Raw genomic sequence first — 25,828 nt, 5'->3', positions numbered from 1 at the left:
TTAATATAATCTCCTGTTAAATGTAGGAATTTCATTTATAATCGTGCTGATGAGTCATGAAATACCTCATAAAATACCCTATTCTGTTTCTTAGTCTGGTTTGGACAATCTGCCCTAGTTTTGATTCTTCGATAAATGAATTCATTTCAAAATATTTATTGAAGATCTATTTCATAAAATCACATTGATTTAGGAAGTTTATTTTTTTCTATGACAGGTATTTTTTCCAGCATTTGCTGCTTATATAATTTAACAAGATTAAATACCCAAATTTTGATATTGACTACACCTGTTAAAATTATATTTTAAAAAAATTGTAGTAAAATACACATAACATACAATTTATCATCTTAATTCTTTATAAGTGCACAGTTCAGTGGCATTAAATACCTTCACATTGATGTGCTACCATCACTACCATCTATCTACAGAACTGTTTTTACACCTGAGATTTTTAATTTTTTTGAGATTTTTATTTATTGACTTTTTTAGAAAGAGGTTCTCACATCTCACTATGTTGCCCAGGCCTGACTCAAATTTGGGCTTAAAGGGTCCTTCCATCTCAGCCTCCTGAGTAGCTGGCACTACAGGCGAATGCCATTGTGCCTGGCTTACACTAACATTTTTAAACTTAAAAATACAAAATACTACTATTCACAGAGAAGTAAGAAACACTTTAAATAATGCCATTTACATTCTAAATATGTTGACAAAATTCGGACCACAACTTAAAATTGGTGTATTAACTAAACATTGGGCTTGGTATTTAGTAATGATTGTTTAAACCATTGGCCTTGTAAGTCAAAAATCTAAGATAAGTGTAAAAACCTTATGCATTTTTATCTTAAAGAGAAATAAGTCAAAGTACTAAAAGTTCAATTTTACAAACCTAGAAAAGAGATTTCTGATAGCAGAGAAAACCAGACATTCTCCTTTCACTGGCTAAATCCTATGGGAAGAAAATTAGGTGGTAAGATCACACTTTAGGCCGGCACATTGGCTCACACCTGTAATCCCAGCACTTTGGGAGGCCAAGGCAGGCGGATCACCTGAGGTCGGGAGTTTGAGACCAGCCTGACCAACATGGAGAAACCCTGTCTCTACTAAAAATACAAAATTAGCCAGGAGTGGTGGTGCATGCCTGTAATCCCAGCTACTTGGGAGGCTGAGGGAGGAGACTTGCTAGAACCCAGGAGGTAGAGGTTGAGGTGAGCCAAGATCGTGCCACTGCACTCCAGCCTGGGAAACAAGAGCGAAACTCCATCTAAAAAAAAAAAAAAACAAAAAAAACAAAACCATACTTTCGCCTACTCCATTCTCATCACAGGAGTGCTTATACTCTTCCTGTGGGAGCCACCCTTCCCATTCCCAGAAGCAATGGTTTCAGTTCAGATGCTGGTTCTATATAAAAGGGCAATGTAAGAAGTAGCAGTATTTTCCCAATATCCTGCTAGAACTCGGCTAATTGAAAAGCAGCACAAGGCTAGAATCAGAACCCAGGGTTTCAGGATCCAAGACCAGTTTTATTTCTAAGAGAAATATTTCTCTACAATTATAATCTTCTATAACCCTATAAAACAGCTTCTAATTAGTTCAGATTCTTCATCAGAACATTTCTATTTTTCAAATGCTGCCCCCTGCAGTTGATTAGATTTTGTAATGGATGGTTTTGAAGCTATTTCTGGAGCAAGTGTCGGAGCTTAGGAAACAGTTTTAATGCATTCTGTGTCGTCACTTCTATCACTTCTTCCACTGAGATCCCTTTCACCTGGGCGATATATTCTGCCGAAATAGAAACGTTCCAGGGCTCATTCCGTACCTGAAACAAGACAGCAGACACACCCTGTCAAACATGACACTGAAGGGAAGCAGATCCTTGGAGACTATAGATAAAACAGAAGAAAATGAGTTGGTAAAAACAACTGATGGGTTCCTTTTTTTTTTTTTCCTTTTTAGATGGGGATGAGGGCTGGGAGGGAGGCATGGCTGCAATGTTGATTGTAAATCTACGCCGCTCCTGGAAAGAACCCTGAGGTATTAACAATTGAAGTCCCTAGCTCCTAGCACATGAAGAAGTCTGCAAACAGTGAACACTTGGTAACCTGCCTGACACATGGATTAACTGTCCTTTGGTTTGTTGCTTACATGAATGCTTGTAAAAGGTCACTGCTCTGCTGCTTGGCCGCCTACCTCACAGGCTACATGACAGTTTGATTCAAGAATTGCCAACATGTATTGGAAAGATGAAATAGATTATGTACGGGTGTTTCACTGATTCTAAGATGCATTTCCTCCCCTATTTTAACATCTCTGAAATTGATATAGTATATTTCATTTAGATTCAGTGGTATTTCATAGTATAACTGGCAGTGTTTTTTCTGTCTTAATGGTCATAAAACAATGGTAAACAATGGTGCCTCTACAATCAGTAGCATTTAGATTTGATGAAATAAATTATTATAGTTACTCAATAAGCATCTACTCAGGATGATAATGTTCAGAGGAATAACATTACTGTTAAAAATTTTAAAAACCCACTTTGGTAATGTAGCCTAAAAAAAAAATTAAAAATGGGCACAAAGATTTATGTTAATCATGTTGTTTATAATACAATCTAGATGACCAATATCAAGTAAAATATGGTAAACTCACATACTGGAATATTATGCAGTTATTAAACATGATGAAGCAAAGTATGTTTATTAATATACACAGAGGTTCAGCCAGGTGCAGTGGCTTATACCTGTAATCTTAGCGCTTAGAAAGGTTGAGGTGGGAGGATCACTTGAGCTCAGGAGTATGAGACCAGCCTGGGCAACATAGTGAGACCTTGTCTCTATTAAAAAAAATTAACAAAAAAATATATATACAGAGGTTTACCACATAAAGATCAGTTATAAAATAATATGTCCAAATTAATCCTGTTTTTATGAAATATATGTGCATACATAAATGAACATAAAAAAGTCTGAAAGAAGGCTGGGCGTGGTGGCTCACGCCTGTAATCCTAGCACTTTGGGAGGCCGAGGCGGGCAAATCATGAGGTCAGGAGTTAGAGACCAACCTGGCCAACGTGGTGAAACCCTGTCTCTACTAAAAATACAAAAAATTAGCTGGGCATAGTGGCAGGCACCTGTAATCTCAGCTACTTGGGAGACTGAGGCAGGCGAATCGCTTGAACCCGGGAGGCGGAGGTTGCAGTGAGACGAGATAGTGCCACTGCATTCCAGCCCAGGTGACAGAGTGAGACTATGTCAAAAAAAAAAAAAAAGTCTGAAAGAACACACAAACTTTAGTGTTTTCTGTAGATGAGGCATTGTTCTAAGCTTTTCACGGAATTTCCCATTTAATCCTCAAAATAACTCTGTGGTACTATTATTAATAGTATCCCTATTTTCATAGATAAGAAGGAATCCCAAACAGCTAGTAAGTAGCCTGGCTGGGGTTTAAACCCAGGCAATCTGACTTCAGAGTTTATGGACTTAGCTACTATATTATAGTGGTAACCTTTGGGTGGTAGATGATTTATTTTCTTGTTTATGATTTTCTGTGTTTTCTAACTTTCTATAACAGACACATTTTACTTAACAAAAATAATATGCGGTTAAGAAATTCATTTATCAAAAAATATTTATTGAGTACAGGTTGAGTATCCCTTACCCAAAATGCTTGGAACCAGAAGGGTTTCAAATTTAGAATTTTAAAAATATTTGCATATGCATCTCAAGATATCTTGGGGATGTGGACCAATTCTGAACACAAATTCATTTCTCTCTCTCTTTTTTTTTTCTCTGTTGCCCAGACTGGAGGGCTGTGGTGCAATCTCAGTTCACTGCAACCTGCGCCTCCTGGATTCAAGTAATTCTCCTGCCTCAGCCTTCCGAGTAGCTGGGATTACAGGCATGCACCACCACGCCCGGCTCATTTTGTATTTTTAGTGGAGACAGGGTTTCTCCATGTTGGTTAAGCTGGTCTCAAACTCGTGACCTCAGGTGATCTGCCCGCTTTGGCCTCCCAAAGTGCTGGGATTACAGGCATGAGTCACTGTGCCTGGGCTCATTTATGTTTCATATACACCTTACACACATCGCCTGAGAGTAACTTTATACAGTATTTTAAATTATTTTGTGCATGAAATAAAGTTTTGTTAAGTACTCATTTGTGGAATTTTCCACTTGTAGTGCAACACTGATGATGAAAAAGTTTTAGATTTTGGAGCATTTTGGATTTAGGATGTTCAGATTAGGGATGCTCTCAACTGGTACCTACTTTGCACAAGGCACTATGCCAAAAACTCACATTTTTTTGTCAAATCAACTAAATATAAATATAAAACTGACTTACAACGGCCATCAAAATTTATTCCTGTTTAGGAAGAATAATGCTAGGTCCTTTCCTTCCATTTTATACTAATCAAAGTGGCAATTTTGTACCATTCTGTCCTACACCAAAACAGGAAAAACTAGTGTGATCCTCTACTTTCCCATTCCTCTATATTTTACATTCTTTTTTTCTTTCTTTCTTTCTTTTGAGATGGAGTTTCACTCTTGTTGCCCAGGCTGGAGTGCAATGGCGTGATCTCGGCTCACGGCAACCTCTGCCTCCCTGATTCAAGCAATTCTCCTGCCTCAGACTCCTGAGTAGCTAGGATTATTGGTGTGCACCATGACGCCTGGCTCATTTTGTATTTTTATTGGAGACGGGGTTTCTCCATGTTGGTCAGGCTTGTCTCGAACTCCCGACCTCAGGTGATCCACCTGCCTCAGTCTCCCAAAGTGCTGGAATTACAGGTGTGAGCCACCACACCCAGCTTTACATTCTTATAATAGCTGATTTATAAAAATATGTAATTGACCAGCCTGGGTGGCTACTGGAGGTGGGGGCTGAGGTGGGAGGATCACTTGAGCCTAGAAGGTGGAGGCTGCAGTAAGCTATGATTGTGCCACTGTACTCCAGCCTATGCCACAGAGTGAGATCCTGTCTTAAAGAAAATAAAAATAAAGGTCAGGCACAGTGGCTCACGCCTATAATCCTAGCACTTTGGGAGGCCAGGATTCCTTGAGGCCAGGAGTCCAAGACCAGCCTGGGCAACATGGTAAAACCTCGTATCTACAAAAAATATAAAAATGGCCATGTGCAGTGGCTCATGCCTATAATCCCAGCACTTTGGGAGGCCAAGGCAGGCGGATCACTTGAGGTCAGGAATTCAAGAACAGCGTGACCAATGCAGTGAAACCCCATCTGCACTAAAAATACAAAAATCAGCCAGGTGTGGTGGCACAAGCCTGTAATCCCAGCTACTAGGGAGGCTGAGGCAAGAGAATTGCTTGAACCCGGAAGGCAGAGATTGCAGTGAGCTGAGATCGCGCCACTGCACACCAGCCTAGGCGACAGAGCAAGACTCTGTCTCAAAAACAAAAACAAAAAAAACCAAAAAACCCAAAAACAACTAGCCAGGCATTGTAGCACATGCCTGATGGAGAATCATCTGAACCCAGAGAGTCAAGGTTGCTGTGATCACACCACTGCACTATAGCTTGAGTGACAGAGTGAGACCCTGTCTCAAAAAACAAAACAAAAAAAATTATTGAACATCAATTAGTAAAACTCACACTGCAATCACATATAATCATAGTTTCTGAATAAACTGATAATAATTGCTACTGGTCCCAAACCTCTAAATTTTGAGTGCTAATTCTCTGAATTTGGCAGGCATAGAGACACAGATCTGATGGGTAGTCAGAGGCACTTATTAAACTGCACATTGGGAGGTCATTGTAATAGGTACTGCCTAAAGCAAATAAAGCATATACTGTGGCTTACTTTCAGAAAATTATAATTTAAAATAGTAGTAATATTAAAGAGAGTGAAATTTAAACTACGATTCTTTGTGGCTTACAATAACAAAAAGAGATACTAACAGCAAAGATCATAAATAAACCCATGACTGTATCAATACTTGTATTGAAAGAAATAGAACTTCATTATAACATGCTAACTAAAAGAGGAAAAATGAACATTCATTGAGTACCTACTGTATACCAGATACTGCTAGGCACTTTCACATACATTACGTCATATAGTACTTACCATAATTTTTTTTTTTTGAGACGGAGTTTTGCTCTTGTTACCCAGGCTGGAGTGCAATGGCGCGATCTCGGCTCACTGCAACCTCCGCCTCCCGGGTTCAAGCAATTCTCCTGCCTCACCGTCCTGAGTAGGTGTGATTTCAGAGGCATGTGCCACCACACCCAGCTAATTTTTTTGTAGTTTTAGTAGAGACAGGGTTTCTCCATGTTGGTCAAGCTGGTCTCGAACTCCTGACCTCAGGTGATACGCCTGCCTTGGCCTCTCAGGGTGCTGGGATTACAAGTATGAGCCACCGTGCCCAGCCCACCATAATATTTTAATGTATTTATTATTTTACCCACATTTTATAAATGAAAAAGCAGTTTCAGAGAGATTAAGTAGCTTGCTCAAAGTCAGCTAGTAGGTAGACAAGAGGATTTGAATTTGTCTTTCTGACTGCATACACTGTACTTTTTACTATACTGGTTTGACTCTTATTATTACATACATTAGGACATGCTCCATTATCAAATAATATTCTCTGGAGCACAACAGCTATATTTAGAAAGACCTGAAATAAACTTAATATAAGCCCTTAATCTAGCACTATATGAGGATTCCACTGTATTTACACTATAATGAGAAACATAGCTAAATTGAAAAGAGCTCAAATGAAAGATACAATCTAAATAATATAGAAATTAGAAAACTATTTACCTGTTTTTCTGGTCCTAGTGCAGGTGAATCTGTTTCTAAGCATATAGAGGTTAAAGGCAACTGTTTCACAAGTTTCTGCTTCTTAAAGAAAAAGCAGGTAAGTTTAAACATGAGAAATAAAGAAAAAGAGCATTAAATTGACATGCTAACAATGCATTTTATTCTGCAAGAACTTAAAATTTATGCTTTAGGCTAGGCGCGGTGGCTCACGCCTGTAATCCCAGCACTTTGGGAGGCTGAGGCGGGTGGATCATGGGGTCAGGAGTTCAAGACCAGCCTGACCAACACGGTGAAACCCCGTCTCTACTAAAAATACAAAAATTGCCAGGTGTGGTGGCTCACGCCTGTAATCCCAGAACTTTGGGAGGCCAAGGCAGGCAGAACACAATGTCAGGAGTTCGAGACTAGCCTGGCCAACATAGTGAAACCCCATCTCTAATAAAAATACAAAAATTAGCCAGGCATGGTGGTGGGCGCCTATTAGTAATCCCAGCTACTCAGGAGGCTGAGGCAGAAGAATCACTTGAACCCAGGAGCAGAGGTTACAATGAGCCGAGATCATGCCACTGAACTCCAGACTGGGCAACAGAGCAAGACTCTGTCTCAAAAAAATAAACAAATAATAAAATATAAATACAAATACAAAAATTAGCCAGGCAAGGTTGCAGTGAGCCGAGATTGCACCACTGTACTCCAGACTGGGCAACAGAGTGAGACTCTGCCTCAAAAAAAAAATTATTTTTTACTATTCAATTGATAGGCCGGTTGTGGTAGCTCACATCTGTAATCCCAGTACTTTGGGAGGCTGAGCTGGGTGGATCACTGGAGACCAGGAGTTTAAGACCAGCCTGGGCAACATGATAAAACCCCATCTCTACTGAGAATACAAAAATTAAGCCAGGTGTGGTGGCTCATACCTATAATCCCATACTTTGGGATTTAAAAAAAAAAAATTATTTTTTACTATTCAATTGATAGGCCGGTTGTGGTAGCTCACACCTGTAATCCCATACTTTGGGAGGCCAAGGCAGGCTGATCACTTGAGGTTGGGAGTTTGAGACCAGCCTGGCCAACATGGTGAAACACCATCTCTACTAAAAATACAAAAATTAGCTGGGCGTGGTGGCGGGTGCCTGTAATCCTAGCTACTTGGGAGGCTGAGGCAGAATCACTTGAACCCAGGAGGCAGAGGTTGCAGTGAGCTGAGATCACGCCACTGCACTGCAGCCTAACAAGAGTGGGAAAAAAAATTTAAAAATTAGCCAGGCATTGTGGTACATGCCTGTAATCCCAGTTACTCGGAAGGCTGAGGCAGGAGAATCGCTTGGACCTGGGAGGCGGAGATTGCAGTTAGCCAAGATCACATCACTGCACCCTAGCTTGGGCGACAGAGTGAGACTCTGCTTCAAAAAAACAATTCAATTGATAAATGCTAACTGGATGTTCTCATAATTCCACTACTAAAAGTTATGTTAAAATATAAACACTAATTCCTAGAAGTTATCCAAAGCTTCTAGGGAAACCAAAAAATAGTAACCACAGCAAAAATGAGGTATACCCAGCAAGCAGAAATCCAAACATCTGTTATCACATGCCAACATTGACAAGGAAGTGATTTCTGTTGTTTCTCCACCCTCATCACATTCAGTGTTTCTTTCTAACATCCACTTTAAGGCACTCAAAGCTTTATGTTTATAAATCTAAGGGTTTTGTTTGTTTTTGAGACAGAGTCTGGCTCTGTCACTCATGTTGGAGTGGAGTGGCACATTCTCAGCTCACTGGACCCTCCATCTCCTGGGCTGAAGCCATCCTCCCACCTCAGCCTCCTAAGTAGTTGGGACTACAGGCACACACCACCGCACTTGGCTAATTTTTTTTTTTTTTTTTTTTTGAGACAGAGTCTCACTTTTCGCCCAGGCTGGAGTGCAGTGGGGCGATCTCAGCTCACTGCAAGCTCCGCCTCCCAGGTTCACGCCATTCTCCTGCCTCAGCGTCCCAAGTAGCTGGGACTACAGGTGCCTGCCACCATGTCCGGCTAATTTTTTGTATGGATGGTCTCAATCTCCTGACCTTGTGATCTGCCCGCCTCCCACAGTGCTGGAATTACAGGTGTGAGCCACTGCGCCCAGCCTAGTTTTTTAAGTTTTAAAGCTGTAATTCACATACCATAATATTCACTCTTTAAAAGTATACAATTCAGTGTTTTTTGCTATATTCACAAAATTGTACAATCATCACCATTATCTAGTTCTGGAATATTTTCATCACCCCAAAAAGAAACCCCATACCCATTAGCTGTCACTCCCTATTATCCTTCTCCTCAAAATCCTGGAAACCACTAATCTATTTTGTGTCTACAAATCTGCCTCACCTGGACATTTCACTGAATGGAATAATACAAGATGTGGTTTTTTATCTGGTCGCTTTCTCTTAGTATAGTGTTTTCAAGGTTCATCCATGCTGTAGCATGATTCAGTACTTCATTTCTTTTCATGACTTTATTCCTCTTCATTCCTTTTTATGACTTGATATTCCACTGTGTGGATATAGCACATTTTATTCATCCATTCATCAGCTGACAGACATCTAGGTTGTTTCTACTTGTTGGCTACTATGAATAATGCTGCTATAAACATTTATATACAAGTTTCTGTGTGGACATATGTTTTAATCTCTTTTGGGTATCTACCTAGGGGTGGAATTGCTGGGTCACATGGTAATTTTATTACGTTTCTAAGGAACTGCCAAACTTAGTGGCATAAAGTGGTATCTCTCACTGTACCTTTGATTTCTATTTCCATAATGGCTAATGAGGTTGAGCATCTTTTTATGAGCTTATTGGCCACTTGCATGTTTTCTTTAGAGACATATCTAATTTAAATAATTTGCACATATTTTAATCAGGTTATGTCTTTTTATTGAGTTGTAATGGTGCTTTATATATTCCAGATACTAGACCCTTATCAGATACATGGTTTGAAAAGATTTTTTATCTTTCTAAGGGTTGTATTTTCACTTTTGTGATAATGTACTTTGAATTATAAAAGTCTTAAATTTTTTATTGTGAAAATTTTAAATTTTGATTATGTCCAATAAATTTTTTTCTTTGGTTACAATTTTAATGACCTATCTAAGACGCCACAGCCTAATCAAGGAGTCACACAAATTAAGGCCTGTTTTCCTCTAGGAATTTTTACTTTTTTTTTTGTGGGGGATGGAGTTTTGCTCTTGTTGACTAGGCTGGAGTGCAATGGCTTGATCTCGGCTCACTGCAACCTCCATCTCCTGGTTCAAGTGATTCTCCTGCCTCACCCTCCCGAGTAGCTGGGATTACAACCACATGCCAGCACGCCCAGCTAATTTTTGTATTTTTAGCAGAGACAGGGTTTCACCATGTTGGTCAGGCTGGTCTCAAACTCCTGGCCTCAGGTGATCCACCCGCTTCAGCCTTCCAAAGTGCTGGGATTACAAGCGTGAGCCCCTGTGCCTGGCCTTATTTTGGTTTTATATTTAAGTCTTTGATTAATTTCTGAGTTCATTTTTATATATATGTAAGGTAGAGACCTAAGATTAATTTTTGTAAAGTAACTAGAATAGTATCATAAGTATGTAATAAAAGTTCATGTTTTAAATTTTATTTCATAAAGTGTTAGATGAGTTTCAATGACAAAATTTACCTGTCCACTTCTTATGATAGAAGGGGGAATTGAGAAGAAGTACCCAGCTCTTACTCCTTCCATGGCTACAGATGGCCGACCATCAAATGCATGCAGTAGTACCTTGTCAGCACCTTTCAAAAATGAAAGATAAGGCAGAATTCCATTTTATTTCCCATTAATCCAATTAAATAACAGAAGTCTGAAATTTTAAGTAAATGTTGGTCACTAGGATATAAACAAGAGGTTTTATAACTTCTAAAGGGTGGATAAATGTACAGTGTTCAAAGAGTAGAATAAAAATACAGTAAATTTTAAGCCAGGCACAGTGGCTCACACTTGTAATCCCAGAACTTTGGGAGGCCAAGGCAGGCAGATCACTTGAGCCCAGGAGTTCGAAACCAGCCTGGCCAACATAGTGAAACCCTGTCTCTACAAAAATACAAAATTTACCTGGGCATGGTAGTGCAGGCCTATAGTCCCAGCTGCTCAGGAAGCTAAGGTGGGAGGATCACCTGAGCCTGAGATGTCGAGGCTGCAGTGAACTGCGATCGCACCATTGCACTCTAAGCTAGGCATTGGAGTGAGACTCTGTTTCAAAAAATAAACTAATACAAATATGTATAGGCCGGGCGTGGTGGCTCACATCTGTAATCCCAGCACTTTGGGAGGCCGAGGTGGGCGGATCACCTGAGGTCAGGAGTTCAAGATAAGCCTGACTAGCATGGTGAAACCCCATCTCTACTAAAAATACAAAAAAATTAACTGGGAGTAGTGGTGGGAACCTGTAATCCCAGCTACTTGGGAGGCTGAGGCAGGAGAATCACTTGAACCCGGGAGGCAGAGGTTGCAGTGAGCCGAGACTGCACCACTGCACTCTAGCCTGGGCAATTCAGCGAGACTCCATCTCAAAAAAATATAGAGATAGATAGATAGATAGATAGATAGATAGATAGATAGATAGACAGACAGACAGAGAGAGAGAAAATTCTTAATCTTCAGAATAAAATTGAAATATTCAATAATGTTGGCCAGGCACAGTGGCTCATGTCTGTAATCCCAGCACTTTGGGAGGCTGAGGTAGGAGGATCTCTTGAGCTCAGGAGTTTGAGACCAGCCTGGGCAACATGGTGAAACCCAGTTTCTACTAAAAATATACACACAAAAAATTAGCAGGGTGTGGTGGTGTGTGCCCATAGTCCCAACTAGTTGTGGGGCTGAAGTGGGAAGATCTCTTGAGCCCGGGAGGTAGAGGTTGCAGTGAGCAGAGATTGCCCCACTGCAATTCAGCCTGGGCAACAGAGTGAGACCCAGTCTCAAAAAAAAAAAAAAAAAAAAAAAAAGGAGAAATATTCAATTTTAAAGACAAATATAAATTTCCTGCACCATCAGATCTTTTCTAGAAGTCTGTGAGCTGTCTAATTGTTTCTCACAGGAGGTTTTTAGGCAGTCAAATGGATTATCTTAACAAAAATGCTAGTGAAAGAAGAAATGGGGAACTAAGTGACACAAATTCCATAGAGTGGGCTTCATAAAACTATCCCCAGTTCTTAAAGGGTAGCTGCTCAGCCTGCATAAAAATCATGCTTTCAGTGACTTCAGAACTATTCATCAGTGATTCCTAGTTGCAGGCAATTACATTTACTTTATTATTTGACAGAGTTTTTTCAAATGGTATGAATGACCATTAGAGAGTTATGACCATAAGTAAGTTATGAAACCAACTTAGTAGGTCACAACCAATAATGAGTGCTTAGATGTATATATGTGTGTGTATGTAGCACACGCACATACCTATACATACACATATATGGATTGCTTGTTAAACTTTTGTTAGCTTTCTTTATGTAAATATGAGTCTCAAAATAAACTATATTTCTTACTGTAGATGGCACCTTTAAAATATTGAAAAATAATGCTATAAGATGTAAATTTACTTTAGGAACAAACCAAAAAGACTGTGTTTATATATGATGGCCAAAATCTGTATTTCTGCATTTCTGTAAATTCTGCATTTCTGAAGCAGCAGCTGGAAAACATACAAAACAGTGACCCAATGTGATTGCTGTGTGATAGCCCTTCTTTTTTTAACCTTTTCCTCATTAATCAGCTGACTGAGCTGATTAAGAAACTGGAGCTGCTGGCCGGGCATAGTGGCTCATGCCTGTAATCCCAGCACTTTGGGAGGCCGAGGTGGGTAGATCATCTGAGGTCAGGAGTTCAAGACCAGCCTGGCCAACATCATGAAACCCTATCTCTACTAAAAATACAAAAATTAGCTGGGTGTGGTGGCGCACACCTGTACTGCTAGCTACTTGGGAGGCTGAAGCAGAATAGCTCGAACATAGGAGGTGGAGGTTTCAGTGAGTCAAGATTGTGCCATTGCTTTCTAGTCTGGGGAACAGAGCAAGACTGTGTCTCAAAAAATAAAATAGGCTGGGTACGGTGGCTCACTCTTGTAATCCCAGCACTTTGGCAGGCTGAGGCAGGAGGATCACTTGAGGTCAGGAGTTCAAGATCAGCCTGGCCAACATGGCAAAACCCTAGATCTACTAAACATACAAAAATTAGCTGGGCGTGATAGTGGGTGCCTATAATCTCAGCTACATGGGAGGTTGAGGCAGGAGAATTGCTTGAACCCAGGAGGCAGAGGTTGCAGTGAGCCGAGATTGCACCACTGCATTGCAGCCTGGGTGACAGAGTGAGACTCTGTCTCAAAAAATAAACAAATAAATAAATAAATAAAAGAAACTGGAGCTGCTAATTTTGCTTTGCTTTGTTTTTTATGAAGGTGCTAATTTTTAAATTCAGTGACATAAATTGTTTTATTCAACTTTTCATTTAATCTGTCTGGGCCTGGGAAATATGATAATTACACTGAAAACCGTGTAAACAATAGCCTGACCTGCAACATCATCTTAGATGATTTTTTCACCCCCCTTCTTGCCCCTGCCCTTCAAGAAATCAGATTAAAACATGGCTTGCTTTGTGAGAACATAAACTGGAATTGTCAAACTTGAACATTAGGCCTATTTTTCTCAGGAAATGAAATACCTTGCTCTTGTAAAAGGTTGATGGTAGGTCTTCCAGCAGAGCGTGAGTGCACATTTCTGTTTAACGACAACAACATGTCTTTTAAGTACCACCCTGAAAGTAGTGTTTTTGATCTACTAAAGTAGTTCAGAGAAAGATAAATGTAGAGTTCCATTTCAGGAGAACTCTGATCATTATTTAATTTGCTCTATAGCTATTAACATAAAAAAATAATTAACTTACACAGGCAAATTTAGTCTTTTGGCTAATTGGATCTGTCTGATTAGGACTTGTCTTTGCTCTTCCTTCTGTTCATCAGTGCCAGCAAATCTAGGGGAGAAATCTAGTCCAACCTAGAGCAGAAAAATAAAAGATATTACATATTTAGGTTTAAGGAACCTCAAAAGAGATCTTTGGATTGACGCTATCCAATAGAAATATAATGTGAGGCAGAAAAGCAAGCCACATAAAAATATTAATTCTAGTAGCCACATTAAAAATATTCACAAAAACAGGTGAAATTAGTCTTAAGATACTTTAACCCAATATATCCCAAATATTATTATTTTAAACACGTAGCCAATATAAAATATTGAGTTATTTTATATTCCTTTGTTTTGTTTTGTTTTGTTGAGATGGAGTCTGGCTCTGTCACCCAGGCTGGAGTGCAGTGGCGCAATCTCGGCTCACTGCAACCTCTGCCTTCCAGGTTCAAGCGATTCTCTTGCCTCAGCCTCCTGAGTAGCTGGGATTACAGGTGCCCGCCACCACACCCAGCTAATTTTTGTGTTTTTAGTAGAGACAAGGTTTTACCATGTTGGTCAGGCTGGTCTCAAATTCCTGACCTCAAGTGATCAGTCCGCCTTGGCCTCCCAAAGTGCTGGGATTACAGGCATGCCCAGTCTTTTTTTTTTCCTTTTTGGTACTAAAACTTTGAAATACACAGTGTATTTTACACTTATAGCACATCTCAATTCAGAGCAGTCACATTTCAAATGCTCAGGAGCTGTTAAGTGGCCACTATATTGGACGGCACAGACTACAGATGACTCCTTCTCCTGGGACTATTTTGGCATGCATTCTATAATCTATATTTTGAATTTAAGTGTTATTCTTATCTTTTGTCTTTAATTAAAAATGGAATTTATTACCAAGTAATAAAAATATTTCACAATTGGCCAGGCATGGTGGCTCATGCCTGTAATCCCAGCACTTTGGCAGGCCAAGGTGGGTGGATTACTTGAGGCCAGGTGTCCAAGACCAGCCTGGCTAACATGGTGAAACCCCGTCTCTACTAAAAATACAAACAAATTAGCTGGGTTGGTGGTGCATGCCTGTAATCCCAGCTAGTAAGGAGGCTGAGGCAGGAGAACCACTTGAACCTGGGAAGCGGAGGTTGCAGTGAGCTGGGATTGTGCCACTGCACTCAAGCTGGGATTGCACCACTGTACTCCAGGCTAGGTGACAGAGCAAGGTTCTGTCTCAAAAAAAAAAATCACAATTATAAATATTTAAATAAAAAATTCTTTAATTACAAACTCTAGCCCATTTAAAGTGTGTTTCTAAATTACTTATGAAGAATTATAGATACTATATTAACTCACCAGAGCAAAGACCCATATTTAAGCACAAGAAAAGAAAGCAAAGTATTTAGAAATGCTATTATTTTTCTCCAATTAAGGTAGGTCTATGGCAAGGCTTTTGATTGTTTCATCCCCAAGCTTTCTTGCTTATTAAAGAAGTATCAACAAATTATTATTTGGCTAAGTGGGGTGAACACAATTATACAAGTCAGTTATAATCACCAATACTGAACTAAAAATTATTTTCATATATCATATAGAAGTCTGAATTAGAAGTCGTTTGATCAGCTAGTGGGTATTTACCTCTCCAATTGCCAACAACCGATCCTTATAATTCTCGATAATGGGCAAAGCTACATCCAAATCCTGGGAGAAGAAAAGTAAAATTGTTAAAATGGAAGAAGGGAACTGCTATTTCACAAGCTCCTATTATGTGCTAGGTGCTACATTATCCTGGTGCTTTACATACATTTAATCCATTTAAGCAGTCAACGAACTAGCAATAGTAATCCTTCTATAATGGTGAGTACCTCTACCTGTAAATTTGAGTAGAAACATATCCCATACCCATTCAGGTTACAAGAATATGACTTTTTATGAAGAGCACCACTTAAACATTGCCTTCTGTTTAGGGGGTATTTCCTGACGTTTAGGAGGCATTTGGACATTCTGAAATCACTAAGAAAGAGAGAGGCAAACCACCAGGGAGTCATCTTTGCATGTGAGCTTTGCGACTGCATTGTGTTCTCCCCTTAGAATTCGTCTGGTTGGTGAGTTTATAATAATAATCCCATACTTTCTTTGCACTGTTTTCACCGATTTCATTTGTCTTTAGTCCTGCTTTGACTACTTGTCCTAAATGCCCAGCAATATAAACAATGAGTATCTCATATATGTTTGTTAAATATTGAAGTAGCTGTGCACCATTAGTTTCAATGATATTACCTTTTCCACTGAGGATAATTTGCCCCGTGAGGGTTCCCTTCTTAGGTAGGGAAAACAAATATATGGAAAATTGCTTCTAGATACCTTTTAGACTATATTGCACATTTTAGTTTCAGGATCTATAGATTGCAAAGTATTTCTCCTGAGGATAATCAGAACAAGACAGAATTAAGAAAAGGAAGGTAAAGCAGATGATAGAGGAACAGGAGTAGATTTTATCACTATGAGAGAGAACAAAGATGAAGGAGGATAAGTTAAGGCCTTGAAATATATTCTAGTAGACTTGAAATACATTCTAGTAGACTTGAAGAAGAATTAACATTGTCATGAAAAATGATGGGTATATGACCCTAGATGTCAGAAAAGCTATTTGACAACAAGCTGAGTAGGTTAAACAGTTCTAGGTAAAGCTTTTTCCATATCACACATCCAAACTACTCTATGTCTCTGAGATCTCAGAGGGACTGGAGAAGTAGGAGAAATCACCCAGGAAATGTCTAACACTTAGAAAGCCTGAGTCACAGAAATTACATGCTTGGAGGAAGATCAGATGAAGAAAAAACCATGCTTCTTGGAATATGTATTATCTATGAAAAAGCAAAACAGATTTATAGTGAGACTATTCAAACTCTTAATAAAATAGATTTGGAAGCTTTCAGCAAGTCAAGAATGATAAATAAAAATTAATAGTAGAATGTAATTCATATTACTTAATATGTACAAATGCATTTGCGTGTGTGGTCTTTGTCATTTCATTTTAGTAGGTGTAAACATATTTATAAGGCTATTTATAGGTCTATTTCTGCCCTCAGTTCTATCCCCACTCCCTTCAGAAGGTCCTAAGTTCCTTAACAGCTAATGGTTCTATTATACTTTTGTGTTTTTGTTTTTTTTTAAAGATAGGGTCTCAGCTTGTGACTCAGGCTGGAGTGTGCAGTGGTGCGATCATAGCTCACTGCAGCCTTGATCTCCTGGGCTCAAATGATTCTCCTACCTCAGCCTCCTGAGTAGCTGGGACTACAGGCATGTGCCACCATGCCTGGCTAATATTTTAAATTTTTGTGTAGAGATGGGGTCTCGCTATGTTGCCTAGGCTGGTCTCCAACTCCTGGCCTCAAGCAGTCTTCTCACCTCAGCCTCCCAAAGTGTTGGGATTACAGGAGTCAGCCATAGCACCCCACCCTATTACAGTTTTTGTACAAAAAAGATTATATACCCCTATACTTTATGATTGGGCATAATACTACTATATAATTATTCATCATTTACAAATGAGGAAATTCAGACTTGGTGAAGGTAAGTAATGTGCCACAGATCACAGAAGTCCGTAGGCCAGGTCCCTCTGACTTCAAAGCTCATGCATGCTGTTTCCACCATGCTGCTGAAGGAAGAATGGAAGAAGGGACAAAAAAGGGAATGAATGAAAGAAGGAAGGAGGGCAAAAGGGATCAAAGCAAAGAGATTTATTCAGAATGATTTTAAATAATTACAATAGATTTTTTTATTATAGAAAATGTTTACTCTTCAGAACCTTTAGAACAGGGATCAGGTGTTTAACAGAAATTAGTGAAGTGGGACAAGTAGAAACAGTAGCTAACTAGAGAGCGAATACCCTGCATGGAGGGGCAGCAGAATGCCACCAGTGAATTGTGGTTCACCACAGTTCATTGTGGTTCATCCCCAGTGCCTAAACTGTGCCTGGTAATAATATTTATTGCAAGAATTAATTAATTCAGGAATATGTTAAAAGGATTTGTGTGATGCTAGGCAATTCATCTTATAAAACAAGTTAATTTGATGAATACTTACTACATACCTAGCTTTGTACCACATATTTTAGAAGCCTGTAAACGTGCAAAGAGGCATACTTCCTGTTTTAAAGGGGTTTATAATCTAATTAGCAGGAGAAAACTAAACTGCAGTATGGACTACAAGTGCAACTGGAATAAAACAGGGCTAACTCTGCTCATCTCTAGTCTATTCCAGAGGATTATCACAACATTTGATGGGTTCATATCTGCTTTGATAATCAAGAATTACCTATCGGCTGGGCATGGTGGCTCACACCTGTAATCTCAGCCCTTTGGGAAGCCAAGGCAGGTGGATCACTTGAGGCCAGGAGTTCAAGACCAGCCTGGCCAACATGGCAAAACCCCATCTCTACTAAAAATACAAAAAATTAGCCAGGTGTAGTGGTACATGCCTGTAATCCCAGCTACTCAGGAGGCTGAGGCATGAGAATCACTTGAACCAGGGAGGCAAAGGCTGCAGTGAACCGAGATGGCGCCACTGTACTCCAGCCTGGGTGACAGAGCAAGACTCTATCTCAGAAAGAAAAAAAAAAAAGAAGTACCTATCATACTGTTGGCATATTAATTGCTTTGGTAAGTTAAGCAGTCCAATCAATTCTACATTAATGCCAAATATATGCCAAACCCAGGCATTTCTGTACCTCCAGTGCTAGTACTCTGGTCTAATCCACCATCATTTGTAGCCTTCTAACTTTTTCCCCTTTTCCCCTTTTCATTTTTTGCCCTCTTCAAAACTTACTCTTCATACCAAAGCTAAGGGGATCTTTTTTTTTTCTTCACTAAACTCATTTTACTGCCAGGGCCGAGGGGATCTTTTTAAAACATAAATTACATCTTGGTACTTCTCACATTAAACCCTCCACTGCATGTAAACTAAAATCCAACAAGGTCCTGTATGAGATCTCTGCCCATCCCTCTTACCACTGTCACTTCCTCTCTTCCTTTAGCCATATCAGCCCTCTTTCTGTTTCTTGACTACACTGAGCTTATTCCTACCTTAGGACCTTTGTGCTTTGCTGTTTCCTTTGCATATAACACCCTGATCCTCTCTCTGCATGGCCAATTCCTTTGTAACATTCAGGTTGCAGCTCAATTGTCACTACCAGAGTCCTTCCTTGATGACATCATCTAACAACCAGCATCCACAACACCTACTACATAAACTTGTTTTACTGTCTTCAAAGCACTTAGTGCTATCAAAAGTTTTCCTGTTGATGTAATTGTTGACTGTCTGTCTGCACCATCTAGAATCTAGCTTCCATGAGAGGGATCTTACTCATTATTGGGTCTGCAGTGCTGACAGCAGTGCTTGGCATGTAGCAGGTGCTCAGTACACACTGGTTGACTACCTAACTAAATGAATGTCTATTAGTATAAATCCCCACATAAATGAAAGAAGCGCTGCCTTGCTATGATTCCACATTTGTAGAATTATGACTATCTGGCAAGGTAGCTAATTTTATTATATTTAACAATTCAGGATAGCTCCAGGATAAACATTTTTACCTGAAATGAATGAATTTTATTTTGTTTATTTCTATTTTATTTTTTTTGAGAGATGGAGTCTCACCATGTTGCCCAGGCTGGTCTTGAACTCCTGAGCTCAAGTGATCCTCCTACCTCGGTCTCTCAAAGTGTTAGGATTACAGGCATGAGCCATCACGCCCGGTCATGAATTTTATTTTGAAATAAGTAGAGCTACCTAAGGTATCTTAATATAGGAACAGAGATACATTATTATTATTATTATTATTATTATTATTATTATTATTATTTTTTGAGATAGAGTCTCCCTCTGTTGCCCAGGCTAGAGTGCAGTGGAGCAATCTTGGCTTACTACAATCTCCGCCTCCTGGGTTCAAGTGATTCTCCCACCTTAGTCTCCTGAGTAGCTGGGACTACAGGTGCATGCCACCACACCTGGCTAATTTTTTGTATTTTTAGTAGAGACAAGGTGTCACCATGTTAGCCAGGATGGTCTCAATCTCCTGACCTCGTGATCCACCCACCTCAGCCTCCCAAAGTGCTGGGATTACAGGCATGAGCCACTGTATCCGGCCTACATGATTATTTTTTAAATGGCACTATATCTCAATTTATTCATAGGTAACAAAAAGTCATTACTTCTTTGAAATGGTGCTATCAAGCCCATTATGCAATAAAGCACTCATGAAACTGTGGATCTTCCTGATGCTGAGTCAGGAGACAAGTGTGAAATATAAGACATACCGACTATTGTGAGTCAGTGAGACCGTGCGGGTAGGATGTTTTTAGAGCGCGTACAAAATCAGTGCAATTTAATAGCTGGAGAGCAATCCTGTAACAATGGTTCTATGTTCAAAGATAATATTACTTACTTGAACTCATCTGTTCCCTAATAGTATATAGCACCTCTGAATTTGTATCTTTCTTTTTCTAGATATTCTATCACTTTTTTTTGCCAAAGCAACATGACTACAGTACCAAAAAAAGTGAAAAAAGTTACACATATTTCTAACAGATCATCACAATTACTATCATTTCTGTGTTTTCTCTCCAGTCTTTTCCTTATGAATATATGCTTATGTAGATGTCACTCATAGTGAATACGCTATTTGGTATCCTGCTTTTCTCCCTATATTATACAGTAAGCATTTTCCATGTGCTATATACACTTTATAATCCTCATTTTCTATAAATGCATTACATTTAACACTCTACGACTTAACTAATGATTCCTTTATTTCTGAACCTCTAGGCTGTTTCTACTTTTTCTCTATTACGAATAATGTTGCAACAAATATCTTCGTTAAAGAAGGTAGTGCTTCCTTCTTTTGGATTATTTCCTGAGAATATAAATGAGAAAGAGGAGGATTACTGAGTCAAATAATTCTTTTGTTTGTTTGTTTTTAACGGTTCCTGTTTTGTATGACTGTTACCTTTAGTGTGACACTTCTTTGGTCTTCTGGTAAAAGTCCTTGAACTGGATGAACACCCAAGCATGGTAGGACAAACCCATTATACCTAAAAATGTAGAACCAATTGAGAAAGCAAGAACAGTAGACTAGTATATTACAATGTATTCTAAAGAATAAGTAGAGGCCGGGCATGGTGGCTCATGTCTGTAATTCCAGCACTTTGGGAGGCTGAGCCAGGTGGATCACTTAAGGCCAGGAGTTTGAGACCAGCCTGGCCAACATGGTGAAATCCTGTCTCTACAAAAAATATAAAAATTATCCAGGCCTGGTGGTACATGCCTTAGTCCCAGCTACTTGGGAGGCTGAAGCAGAGAATTGCTTGAAACCAGGTGGCAGAGGTTGCAGTAAGCCGACATTGCGCCACTGCACTCCAGCTTGGGTGACACAGCAAGACTCCATCTCTCAAAAAAAAAAAAAAAGAATGAGTAGAAAATAATCTCTTTTCAGGGCTATGCTAAAATGCTTTTTCTTCTTTATTCTCATTAAAAATGGATCTTTGATATTATAAACTGGATGTCATAACTGTGTTCTTATTAGCAACCCTTTAAAATCCTAATTAAAAGTAGCACCTTTCTGAAAGTTGCATAATCTTTTCAAATTCTCCTGAATGTTCAGCAACTGCCACAAGGGCCACAACATTGGCCTGAAAAAAAAAAAAAGAATAGAGTTCCAAACAATATACATTTAATATATCAAAATTTAAAGTTTTCTCTGCATTTTAGTTATCCTTGTTCACCCATGCTTCATCAATACAATCAGAAGGGCTATCATTGAGTATTTACTATGTTTCGAGCCCTATGTTCAGTCAATATAAATATTGCCTCATTTAATTTACAGAAACCTGTAAAGTAGGCTGTAGTCTACTGTATAGATCAGGAGACAGAGTTCTGGATGTCAAATAACTTGCTCAGGGTCATCAGGTCTATATATGTCCAAAGCCCACATTCCTAATTAAGTGCCACAGTGAAAGTTACCTGTATGTAAAAATGCACTACAACCATTTCTGGCTGTATTATTTTCTGAGATGGTCACAGAATGCTAGTTACAGTGAATTTCATAAACACTTCCAAAAAAAAAATACTTTTTCTAAGCAAATCAAAACATTTCAGAAAACTTTCATAATATAACCCAGATCTCCAGAATCATGTGAATTTAAAAACTGAAAGATGGACCAATTTGTTCCATAGTGCTGTTGAGCATGGTAGCTATAGGAACATGTTTTGAATTCAGACTAACTCGTCTCCATCACTTCACTAGCATATGTCTTTGGACCAGTTACTAATCCCTAGACCTTAGATTCCTCATCTATAAAAATGGGGAATGGTTGGCTACAAATTAGTAATTTCCTCAGAAGGTTGCTGTGAAACATTGAATGAGGTAAAGTCGAGAAAGGCCTTAGTTCTGTGTCTGGCATGTAGCAAACACTTAATAAATGCTACTTAGGCTGGGAGCAGTGCCGCATGCCTATAATTCTAGCATTTTGGGAGCCCAAGGTGGGTAGATTGCTTGAGCTCAGGAGTTTGACACCAGCCTGGGCAACATAGTTAGACCTTGTCTCTATTTTAATTATAAATAATAAACACTGGCTGGTTGCAGTGGGTCACGCCTGTAATCCCAGCACTTTGGGAGGTCGAAGTGGGCAGATCACCTGAGGTCAGGAGTTCGAGATCAGCCTGACCAACATGGTGAAACCCTGTCTCTACTAAAATACAAAAATTAGCTGAGTGCAGTGACACGTGCCTGTAGTCCCAGCTACTCAGGAGGCTGAGGCAGGAGAATCACTTGAACCTGGGAGGTGCAGGTTGCAGTGAGCTGAGATCGCGCCACTGCACTCCAGCCTGGGCGACAGAGCGAGACTCCATCTCAATAAATAAATAAATAAATAAATAAATAAAAATAAAAAATGCTACTTACTATAAACTACTGAAACAACATCAAGGTAGTATATCTAAATTTCAAGCTGTTTTTGCTTGAAATGATAGTTAAAATAAAAAACCAAAAGAGCAATTACAAATATTGACTTACCTTCTTGGCTTTCTCCAACACATCATCCAAATCCTAAAACAAGCATAAGAAATCACCATTATTTTAGATACTAAGCAACTAATCTTGGACTGTATATGTCAATGCAGTTGTGGCATCACAAAGAATGACAATGATAGCAACGAATGGAGTAGTGGAAAGTAAAGAGCCTACACTGACCCACCTCCTGTTTACTCCTACTCTCAGTAAAGTCTGGCTTCTGTTCCCACCACTAAAACAGAAGCCTCTATTGTCAAATATACAGGGTATTTATCTGTCCTCATCTTACTCTACTCCTCAGTAGCATTTAGAATCTCTCATTTGCTTACTCCTTCCTTCTTGAAATGGTTTCCACTCTTTGCTTCTGCAATACCACTCTCTCATTGGTGGCTACTTTTCAGTCTCCTTGACTGGCTCCCCTTCCTCTTTCTGGATTCTAGAACCTCTGCTCCTCTTTCTGCACGTGCCTTGAGTGATCTCACTTCCTCTCATGGTTTTAATATCATCATTATGCTGAGTTCCCAGTTTGTTTGTTTTTTTTTTTTCCGAGATGAAGTTTCATCTTGTCTCCCAACTGCAGTGCAATGGTGCGATCTCGGCTCATTGCAACCTCTGCCACCCAGGTTCAAGTGATTCTCCTGCTTCAGCCTCCAGAGTAGCTGGGATTACAAGCGACCGCCACCACACCCAGCTAATTTTTGTATTTTTAGTAGAGATGGTGTATCACCATGTTGGCCAAGCTGGTCTTGAACTCATGACCTCAGGTGATCCACCACCTCGGCCACCCAAAGTGCTGGGGCTACAGGTGTGAGCCACCACACCCAGCCTGAGTCCCTAGTTTTTATCTTTAGCTTATAATTCTCTCCTGAACCTATGACTCACATTAAAAAATTATGACATCTCCATTTGCATGGGATTAGGTTTCCCAATATGCCCCAAACATAAATCTTCATTTTCTCTTCACAAACCTATTCCTTCTGCTGACCTCCCCACCTCCACTTCAGACCTTGGTCTTCCCTTTTCTCAGTAAACCAGCACCACCATCTTCCCTATAGCACAAGCTAATAATCTGAGTCATCCTTGATTCCTCCCTTTCCCTTGCTATCCACATTCAATTCTTCAGTACTTATTGTGGATTCTCTCTCTAAAATGTATCTTGAATCCATGTATTTATCTCAAACTCACCTGCTACCATCATAGTACCAACAGTCAACATCTCTTGCCTATATACTGCAAAAGCCTCCTAACTAGTCTTATAGCTTCCACTCTTCTCCATCCATTTGCCATACAGCAGCAAAATGGTGTTAAAATTGATAGCATCATGCTTATCCATTTTTGTGTAATCTCAGGACTTTGGGAGGTCAAGGAGGGTTGATCACTTGAGGCCAGGAGTTCAAGACCAGCCTGGACAACATGACGAAACCCTGTCTCTATTAAAAATACAAAAAATACAAATTAGCCAGGCGTGGTGGCGCACACCCATGATCCCAGCTACTTGGGAGGCTGAGACAGGAGAATTGCTTGAGCCCAGGAGGCAGAGATTGCAACGACCTGAGATCGTGCTATTGCACTTCAGCCTGGGGGACACAGGCAGACTCAATCTAAAAAATAAAAATAAATAAAAAATTTAAAAAGCCCTTTAATGAATCCACATTGTGCTTCAAATGCAATCCAAATTCCTTACTGACCCACCTCATCTATCCCCTGCAAACCTCCCCAGTTTTGTTTCATGCCTTTCTCTTTCTAGCTCATCAAGCTCCACTCAGCTTTTTGGCAACTGAAATGTGCCAAATTCTAGCTTGTCTGGGGGCCTGCAACCTGTTTCCCTAACTAGCATACACTCAGCCCCTTGCTTGAGTGGCTCCTTGTCTTCTCAGCCTTAAGTGTCAGCTCCTGGGAGGATTTCCCCCTGAAATAAAACCTCCTTACTCCTCTATTGTTAGTCTCTAGTTTCCCATGTAATGGGTAAAACAGTTTGTAACTGATTTTATGTGTATATTATTATTTTAATTGAGGCAGGCTCTCACCACATTGCCTAGGCTGGTCTCAAACCCCCGGGCTCAAGCGATCCACCCGCTTCGGCCTCTCATAGTGCTAGGATTACAAGTGAGAGCAACCACACCCGGCCATGTATTTTTTTTGTTTGCCTCTCTCCTCCATTTGTGAAATTTTTCCCCCTTCCCCTTCCCCTTCCCCTTCCCCCTTCCCCTTCCCCCTTCCCCCTTTTTCTTTCTTTCTTTTGAGACAGGGTCTCATTGTTACCCAGGCTGGAGTGCAGAGGCGTGATCTCAGCTCACTGCAACCTCCACCTCCTGGGCTCAAGCGATTTTCCCACCTCAGCCTCCCGAGTAGCTGGGACCACAGGCAAGCGCCACCATCCCCAGCTAATTTCTGTTTTTTTTTTTTTTTTTTTTTTTTCCTGTAGAGACTGAGGTGTCAACATGTTGCCCAGGCTGGTCACGATCTCCTAGACTCAGGAGATGCGCCGCGCCCCGCTTGGCCTCCCAAAGTGCTGGGATTACAGGCGTGAGCCCGCGCCCGACCTCTCCCGGATTTGAACGCGTTTCGAGGACCGCTTCCCACGAAAAGTGGCATCTCAGCCAGGAGGTGACATGCCCGAGAGGAAAAACAGGCCAGCCAAGGGCAGGTGGGAGAACGATTTCAGGAACTCAGAAGAGCAAACAAAAGCCTTGTGGAAATAGCTTACCGCGACTGAATCACAAAAAAAAAAAAAAAAATCGGTATGTCTGAGGTTAAATAGGGAATAGGGCATATGGCCATAAACAAGGGTCTGGGCGGGGGATATGGGGTTTCATCCCAAGGGAGGAGAGCAAAGATAACACGAGGGGAAAGGACGGGGGCATCCCCGCTCCCTCGGGCCCCGTATCGCCCTCACATACGCGATCAAAGTCCGGGGCGGAGATGTGGCAGTGACAGTCCACCAACCCTACGCGCGCCGCTCCCATTGCGCCCCCGCGGCCGCGGCCTTAGACGCGCCTGCAGAGCCGGAGCCGGAACGTTTCAGCTGCAGCGTC

General features: G+C 40.2%; 1 protein-coding gene across 6 annotated transcripts; it reads right to left on the bottom strand.

Moving 5' to 3' along the window:
- Positions 1–1,502: 1,502 nt before the first annotated feature.
- On the bottom strand, positions 1,503–25,828 carry LOC105493546 (TatD DNase domain containing 3). Of its 6 annotated transcripts, none has more exons than XM_011761267.2 (10): positions 25,694–25,828; positions 22,797–22,829; positions 21,341–21,414; positions 20,733–20,817; positions 15,362–15,424; positions 13,719–13,828; positions 13,497–13,552; positions 10,464–10,576; positions 6,787–6,867; positions 1,503–1,819 (listed from the first exon to the last, which is right to left on the bottom strand). In XM_011761267.2, exons 1-10 carry the CDS (start codon positions 25,757–25,759, stop codon positions 1,676–1,678), a joined length of 825 nt encoding a protein of 274 aa, XP_011759569.1. In that variant the 5' UTR covers positions 25,760–25,828; the 3' UTR covers positions 1,503–1,675. The 6 variants fall into 6 exon arrangements, with proteins under 6 accessions (XP_011759569.1, XP_011759570.1, XP_011759572.1 ...); XM_011761268.2 differs by having other exon boundaries at positions 6,787–6,864; XM_011761270.2 differs by lacking the exon at positions 6,787–6,867.

This window comes from Macaca nemestrina, chromosome 1 (genome assembly GCF_043159975.1).
Source record: "Macaca nemestrina isolate mMacNem1 chromosome 1, mMacNem.hap1, whole genome shotgun sequence".
In the NCBI taxonomy this organism is placed as follows: Eukaryota; Metazoa; Chordata; class Mammalia; order Primates; family Cercopithecidae; genus Macaca; species Macaca nemestrina.
The sequence above is the reverse complement of the archived record's forward strand: the minus strand, read 5'-3'. Positions and strand labels throughout refer to the sequence as shown.